The sequence below is a fragment of the Myotis davidii genome, unplaced genomic scaffold, assembly GCF_000327345.1.
Source record: "Myotis davidii unplaced genomic scaffold, ASM32734v1 scaffold469, whole genome shotgun sequence".
Taxonomy (NCBI): domain Eukaryota; kingdom Metazoa; phylum Chordata; class Mammalia; order Chiroptera; family Vespertilionidae; genus Myotis; species Myotis davidii.
This window is the reverse complement of record NW_006299722.1, coordinates 106,914-115,202: the sequence shown is the minus strand read 5'-3', so window position 1 is coordinate 115,202 and position 8,289 is coordinate 106,914. Positions and strand designations below refer to the sequence as shown.

At 35.9% G+C, this 8,289-nt stretch overlaps 1 protein-coding gene across 1 annotated transcript in view; it reads right to left on the bottom strand.

The window, feature by feature from the left end:
- Positions 1 to 232: 232 nt before the first annotated feature.
- LOC102767453 (mucin-2-like) overlaps positions 233 to 8,289 on the bottom strand; it is a 20,933-nt gene continuing 12,876 nt past the window's right edge. Inside the window, exons 5-6 of the mRNA XM_015571896.1 lie at positions 4,750 to 4,822; positions 233 to 2,271 (exon numbers count right to left, since the gene is read on the bottom strand). Coding sequence (XP_015427382.1) covers positions 2,169 to 2,271; positions 4,750 to 4,822 — 176 coding nt within the window. The 3' untranslated portion in view covers positions 233 to 2,168. The remainder of the gene's footprint in view (positions 2,272 to 4,749; positions 4,823 to 8,289) is intronic.

Sequence of the window (8,289 nt, the reverse complement as noted above, 5' to 3'; positions counted from 1 at the left end):
TAGGTAAATCAGTAACAAGTAGTATAATACTCTGAGAGGATTATGACATGCTTAAGAAACTACAATATAGTATAATTTAAAAGCAACCAAAAACATTTCACCAAACATTTAGGATAAGCAAAAGGATATCATTGTAAACTACTTATGGGAGGCAGAAAGGGAATATCTTATTTAGAGATAAATTATTTATATTTAAGAAAGTAAATTTCAAATACTACATGAGACAAAAAAATATGATCAATTATTTATTTCATTTAGGGAAAATAAATTTTTCTTTACATATCCTTTTGAACTTTTTTTATTATACATGTAAATCCAGTGTGTTCACTAATATAAATAAATAATGTTAATATCACAAAAAATACGATGTATAATTTAGAATCATTTCAGAAATATAGAACCTTTTTTATGTTAATCTTATAATATCTCTGGATACTTTTAAAGACATTAAGTTAATAAAAAAAACACCTTTCATCCTTTCACCCTTTCCCAGGATCCTTTTACAAAAAAAAAAAAAAAAAAAAGACTGTCCGAAGAATAAAATTAAAATTGTCACTAATCCATCTTAAAAGTAAGGAGCTAAATTCTTGTTAATTATCTGTACTTATGTGGCAAAGAAATAATTATTTCTTCCTTCTATACTTCTTCTTTGCCACCAACTAAATCCGAGAAACTTGACACTCTGAGTCATTAACATGTTTTCATTTAAAACATTTGCCAACCCATTCAAACTCATTTTAGTGGAACAAGGAAAGATAAAAATGCCTTAGAGTCAAGAAGGGTCACTTTATAATGTGGTTCATCTCTCTTTGGCAATTTTCCTCAAGAGACTGGGCAATATTTTTTTTTTCATTTGTTTTCAATATCCAATTAATGTATTTAATTTTTTATATATTTTTTGTAAGTAAAAATAACATTACAAATCTAATGGGAAAAAATAACTTATTTCCTTTTCTTCATGCTCACAAATCTCTACACTTTTAGAAACGAAATCACTCTCAGTCTTGTGAGTTGTCCTGTTTTCAAGAGGCTTAGAAATGTTGAGAATGCGATTCCAGGACACAGTCTTTTCTTCTAGCTTTATTGACATTCTTATGCACCTGGAAGACACTGATAATGTGCAAGATGAAGACCACTACTGCATATATTGTGTCCATGCTTCCAGAAACGTATAAAAACTAGAATATTCTGTGTACTTGTATGCACCTTCTTCTTATCTCTTCTTTGGCTAAGTCAGGTAGCCAGTGGCTACCAGCATCATAAGCAAAACTGTCAATGTCATAAATGTGTGTCCTGAAAGTTAAAAATAAAAAGTTAAAATCAAAGTAATTTGACTTATTGGTGATAAACATGCAATGCTAAGTTATGATATGATAAAGCATGAAGGAGAATTAATTGGCTAATTTGGGGTGTCAAACAATGCAAAATTATACAGTACAGACAACCTCAGCCACTGTGGAGCTAGAGTATAGTAACTATGGCAACACCAACCATAACAGTTTTTGAGGTAGAATCAATTGAGATACTTTCAGATTAAAAGTCAATGAGAACCCCTTGACTACTACATGCGAAATAGAGGAAAGTTTCATCCAAGAAAAAGACACCTAGAAAGTTTCACAGATACGTTAACATGAAGTTATTTTTGTGTAACCATTTCCTGTGACAACATAAAAGAGATATCTTATAAGATCCATACACAGGACTTATAAAATATACCGTACATCAAATTTTAATATTTCTTAAACACTGGAGACTCTGAAAGCCACCAAGCAAAAAAGAGAAACAAATACAATATACGCCAATCATCTCATGATACTAATAGTTAGAATAAAGGCATTCTTATTTGTAGACCTAATGTATCAACCTTTTGTTTTTCCCCTCAAAATATTTATGTCATTGCTAGCATCGAATCATTACAATACACTGAGTGCAAAACACAGAATGAGATGATGAGCATATTGCGGAAGTGTCAAGAACTGATGACATGTCATACTAGTGAGAGATTCAATGTTAGTCATGTTAGTCAATCCTTCACGAAAAGAGAAAGAGTCCCAACAATAATAGAGGTGAGAGCCTCTATTATCTTTGAACAGCACCAGACACACTCTGAGACAACAGTATCGGTGGGCATTTTGCAAGAAATGTGATTTTATAGAACTAGATACCTTTTATAATTTACCAGAAGGCCATACTTCTGAGTCATCACCAGTCTCTGTTAAATTATGAAACATAACATTGGGTGCTTTGTTGTTCTCCTGGATGTAATAAGAGCTGAATAGTAGAGAAGGAAAACACTAAATGAATTATATAATTCTAACCTGAATCAAAAAGTAGTACCAGCAGTTGCTTACAGCCACATCCTTTTGAGCTGGAATGTATCGTACAAACCCAACACTTCTAAAAGTGTTGGATCGAACTATCCTTTCACAGGGGTCGCCTAAGACCATCGGAAAACCTTTCATAGGCAAACACAGAGATCATCAGGTGAAGGTCCACTAGCACCTTCAGACTCATGAACACTTTGCCCTGTCCTCATTAAGATCCAATTTTTAATTAAATAGGTATGAAAGTTTTAAAAGTGATATGAATTAGGAGAATAACCAGAAATGAATAAAGTTAGCTCTTACTCTCAACAGCTTTTACTTCTCCAATAAGGCAAGTGGAGTGTTATTACAGGGCACATAAAAAAAAGGCAAATTCTTTCTTAGGGATTTTTGCCTGAATTTCCTCTTATTTGGAAATAGAGGAATTAGGGGAACAAATATTCCCTCCTTCTGTGGTTCAACACTTTTCATCCAATCAAAAATATCATGGCCGATTACTTTGCCAAAGTAAAGAAACTGATGACAGCTAAGAGCTAGCAACTTGTAAACTCACCACTTTCCACCTATCTCGTCTGCAGAGCCCCAAAGCACTGGCTTTGGAAGGTAAACGGGTAATGCTCTCCAGCGGTTCTCAACCTGTGGGTCGCAACCCCTCTGGGGGTGGAACAACCCTTTCACAGGGGTCGCCTAAGACCATCAGAAAACACATCTATAATTACATATTGTTTTTGTGATGAATCATTGTGCTTTAATTATGTTCAATTTGTCACAATGAAAATACATCCTGCAGATCAGATATTTACATGACGATTCATAACAGTAGCAAAACTACAGTGATGAAGTAGCAACGACAATAATTTTATGGTTGGGGGTCACCACAACATGAGGAACTGTATGAAAGGGTCGCGGCATTAGGAAGGTTGAGAACCGCAGCACCCCAACAGAAGCGATGGAACAAATGTAAGGAAGAGCATAAGGTGGGTGGTTCACTTTTTTTCCAGGGTAGTTCTGCCGGGGCATCTGCATGATCAACTATTTCAATGACTTAGACTTGTTTTGGGCTGGGCCTTAAAGCCCATTCTTAAAAAGTTCCTGCACAATTTGAAGAGAACGTTGTATTTTACGACATGTAGTATTATAGCCTCAAGACCACTTTATTAACAGGAAAATCTATTTTAAAAATCCAGGACCTAATGGTCTAGTATTTGGCTAAAATCCTGAACAATTTAGTGATTTAAAGAATGTTCATGCTTATAATAGGCTTAACTATACTACTTAACAATACTTGTTAATTTAAGGAGAAAGGAAAGTGTTAAGTGGGGCAAAAAGTAGATAGCTCACATCCGTCAAAGAATTAAGACGGGCAATTTAGTAATCGCGTAAATATAGTTGTTCTTAATTAATTTATGAAAATGGAGCCATCAGGGAAGTATAGAAATGACTCAAGAGTTTATATGAACTCCATAATTAGTTTTCTGAACAATAACATCTACAAGGTAACAGAAGAGGGTTGATTTATTTATTTATGTATTTTTATGTTTCTAAGGTGTCATGCGTGTTTATAAGGATGAATGAGATAAAAGCCTTCTGTTTCTCAGACTTGCCTTTATGCATGCTGTTTCCTCTGCCCAGAGGGCCAGAAGAGGGTCAATTTAAGTAATCTTCTGTTTGTCTGCAGAAAATGCCAGAGCCAACCATGGCAATAGACTTAATATATGAATGTTCAAGGCAGATCAGATGTTTCAAATCAGACTGTTTTTTTTCCCCTATGTGTTCCTATTGTACCATCTGAAGGCCTCCTATATGCCAAGTGATGGTCTAACTGCTTTACAGGTGGAAACTCATTTGATCCTTATTACAATCCCATAAGGTATATTTTCTATTTCTTCCATTTTACAGATGAGAAAACTGAGGCACGGAGAGGTCGGGTTGCTTACAGTGACATGGCACATGAACAGTAGACACACAGGACAGAACCCAGATGCCAGAGCCGGTCCTCTTTGGCTAGACTGGCATGCATCAATAAATGCAACTCAAAGACAGGCCTAATTACAGGCGATTTAACAATATGTGAGAGGTTGGCTTTTTCGCCCCTAGATTTCTTTGGTTTTGTGCAACACACATATGCTACCATAAATTATACTAAGGAAAGGGTAAATTGATTAATAGACTGCAAAGTGAGACTTTGGCTTTCAAACCATTTTCCTTTGAAATGTTGTTAATTTTTTTCAATATATTGAGAAATTTTTTAAAAAGACACAAAGTCTGCTTATGTAAGTGAGGGATTCTAGACAAAAGGGATAAAGAGATAGCATGTCTAAAAAGACAATTAAGTGAGGAAAATTATCTATTCATGATAAAATATCAAGTTTTACCGGAAAGAAGCTAAGAGCAAATGTTTTAAGTCATCAGAATTTCTGCTCACCCTGATCTTCCACGGTCCCCGAAAATTTTGGTTAGACTTATGATAGCAATTATTACTGCACCAACACTAAGTCCTTGAGAGGGGAAAAATACGGTAACACAGTTAATAGACCCATAAGCAATTATACATACAGTGTAATTTCTTAAGGACATTATGAGGCAAATTAAAGAAAATATAGAAGACAGAAATTATGGTTTTGCATATGGCTTCTGTATGTTACAAATTTGAGAGTAAAAATTGCGTATTATTTACCTTTGTTCTGTTTTCTTTCAAAGAAAAAAGAAATAAAGTATTAAAAATAAAGTATTATAATGATGAAATAAAATTAGTTTGATAGATTTGAGAAGATTATTAAGTATTTTAACCCCATCATGCTTCACTTAAATGATTTGACCATTGATCTTTCATATATGCATTTCCTCCCCACTCCACCCTCCAATGTCCTTGAACTCTACTCTTCTGATCTGTACTACAAAGGAAAGTAGAGATGATACTAGAAAAGCAAACTGAAGCTAATGTATCTACTGAGTGTATCTGATTCCACATCAGCTATATATAGATATTATATAATTGCACTGCCATGTGGACAAATTATTTAAAAAACAAACAAAACAAAAAAACAACAGCTATTTCCATTACAGGTAAGTTTTTATAGTACTTTACTCAGTCAATTTCTTTAACTTATGCCTTAGCACTATATCATTTTCATAAAATAAATCATGGCTCCTCAATATTTTTTGAGGTTCCCACCCCCCTTCACCACATTTCATTAACCCCATTATTTTCAAATGTAGCAAAAACCTCCATTTTCAATTTGAATGATAAATGAATATAGAAATTTAAGAGTGATCCAAAATAGCTAGATGATGGAAGTAAAAGCCTATTTCTAGAACTCGAATTAGTACATATATGTAATTCTTGAAGAAATTATGTGAAGGTTGATGGCTTAACAAGAAACCAGAGCAAAACACAGAAGTTTGAGAAACAAATATACATAAATGATTGCTTCATAACTTGACAATGGAGTATTATCTCACAAATTAGAAAGAAGGAAAAAAATTTAAGTATAATGTCAAAAATTTATGGTGTTAAAATCCGCTTGGTACCTACAGAAAACTATCCCAAAGGTGAATCCGAATCAATTTAATATTTATGCAACTTGGGATAAATGAAACTATGGATTATTAATAAAATTATGATTGTGATCCCAGTGTTCCTAGTCATTAATTGAAGAGCTCTGAGGTAGAAAAATTACCTAACTTTAAAAATGACTTTCTCCAAGAAAAGGTAGTGTTTCAGTAATGTCCCTGGAAGTAGAAATATTTTTGCACGGTTTAAAATGTTGCAAAGCAGTTTGCCACCTGTTATCTCATTTGATCAGCTCCAATAACTAGCACAGCGCTTGGAAAAGAGTAGAAAGTGCTTATAAATATTTATTAAATTGTATAAAATGACCTTATTTCTTTGCAGATGAGCAAATGGAAGCAATATACAGAGTGTCACCTTTAGTTTTGAAAAATCCAAATCAGAATTCTACCTACAAGATCCTGTGTTAATGAAATGATACTAGTCTCCTTTTCTGAAGAAATATGGGTTCAGCCAGTCACTTCAAAAGGTCCAACTTACATCTCATAAAGTAGAAATGTATTCCTTATGCTCTAAAATATAAGAAAGTTGTAGATAGATTCCGTTCTTGCTTATAATCTCATTTAATGTAACAGAATAAAGGGATTGAAATTGTGGAAAAGTGAAGTCACACTGGAAAGAGACTTTTGCAGAACTGAAAAGAATATGTTTGAGTAAACCTTAAATTTTCAGATTTATAAGTCAGGTTTTAACAAACCTTATTAGCAACATCTACAGGATCTTGCTGTTATCACTGGATTTTCTGTGCCTCTGTATTTCTTCAAAAATGTTAAGAAAAATCCACATATTTTCCTTTCCAGACCAAAAAGATCACTGAAAAGCTATATGATTATCTGACTTCTTAAGTTTGAATAACAAGTAGATAATTGAAGTCACTTTATAATGGGATTTAAGTTTGTCATGCGTAGAAAGGTGTAAAGACACGATAAAAAGGGAACCCTCGTGCACTGCTGGTGGGAATGCAGACTGGTGCAGCCACTGTGGAGAACAGTATGGAGTTTTCTCCAAAAATTAAAAATGGAACTCTGCTTTGACCCAGTGATCCCACTCCTAGGAATATAGCCTAAGAATCCTGAAACACTAATCAGAAAAAATATATATATACACCTATGTTCATAGCAGCACTACTTACAATAGCTAATATCTGGAAACAGCTCAAGTGCCCATAAGTAGATGAGTGGATAAAAAAAGCTGTGGTACATTTACACAATGGAATACTATCCTATATAATAAAACCCTAATATGCAATCGACTGAACGGCAGAACAACCAGTCACTATGATGTGCACTGACCACCAGGGGGCGGATGCTTAATGCAGGAGCTGTCTCTTGGTGGTCAGACCACCAGGGAGCAGACGCTCAACGCAGAAGCTGCCCCCGGGTGGTCAGTGAGCTCCCACAGGTGGAGTGCTGCTCAGCCAGAAGCGGGGCTCACGGCTGGCAAGTGCAGTTGCAGTGGCAGAAGCCTCTCTCACCTCCGCAGCACAGCTAAGGATATCCGACTGCCAGCTTAGGCCCTCTCCCCTTAGGCCAGGCACACACACACACACACACACCAGTGCACAAATCTCGTGCACTGAGCCTCTAGTACAGCTATAAAATGCAAAAGGTTAAGGACAAAGAGAGAATCTTAAAAGCAGCAAGAGAAAAGCAGTTAGTTATCTACAAGGTCACTCTTATGATACTGTCAGCTGATTACTCAACAGAAACTTTAAGGCCAGAAGATATTGGCAAGAAATATTCTAATGCCTAAGCCAGCAGGTGGATATCCCCCAAGGGTTCCTGACTGCGAGAGAGCACAGCCTGGGCTGAGGGGAAAAACAAGAAATTGAAAACCCATTTGAAAAAACAATGCCAGAAAACTTCCTTAACCTGGTGAAGGAAATAGACATTAGTAGTCCAAGAAGCACAGAGAGTCCCAAACAAAATGGGCCCAAAGCCTCTAGTACAGCTATAAAATGCAAAAGGTTAAGGACAAAGAGAGAATCTTAAAAGCAGCAAGAGAAAAGCAGTTAGTTATCTACAAGGTCACTCTTACGATACTGTCAGCTGATTACTCAACAGAAACTTTAAGGCCAGAAGATATTGGCAAGAAATATTCTAAGTGATGAAAAGCAAGGACCTACTGACAAGATTACTCTACCCAGTAAAGTAACCATTTAGAATTGAAGGATATATAATGAGTTTCCCAGACAAGAAAAAGCTAAAGGAGTTCCCCACCACCAAACCCATATGCACTGCTCAGCCAGAAGCCGGGCTCATGGCTGGTGAGCGCAGTGGTAATGGTGGAAGCCTCTCCCACCTCCGCGGCAGTGCTAAGGACTCCTTGGGGGAGCGGGCCTAAGCCAGCAGGTGGATATCCCCCAAGGGTTTCTGCCTGGGAGACAGCACAGCC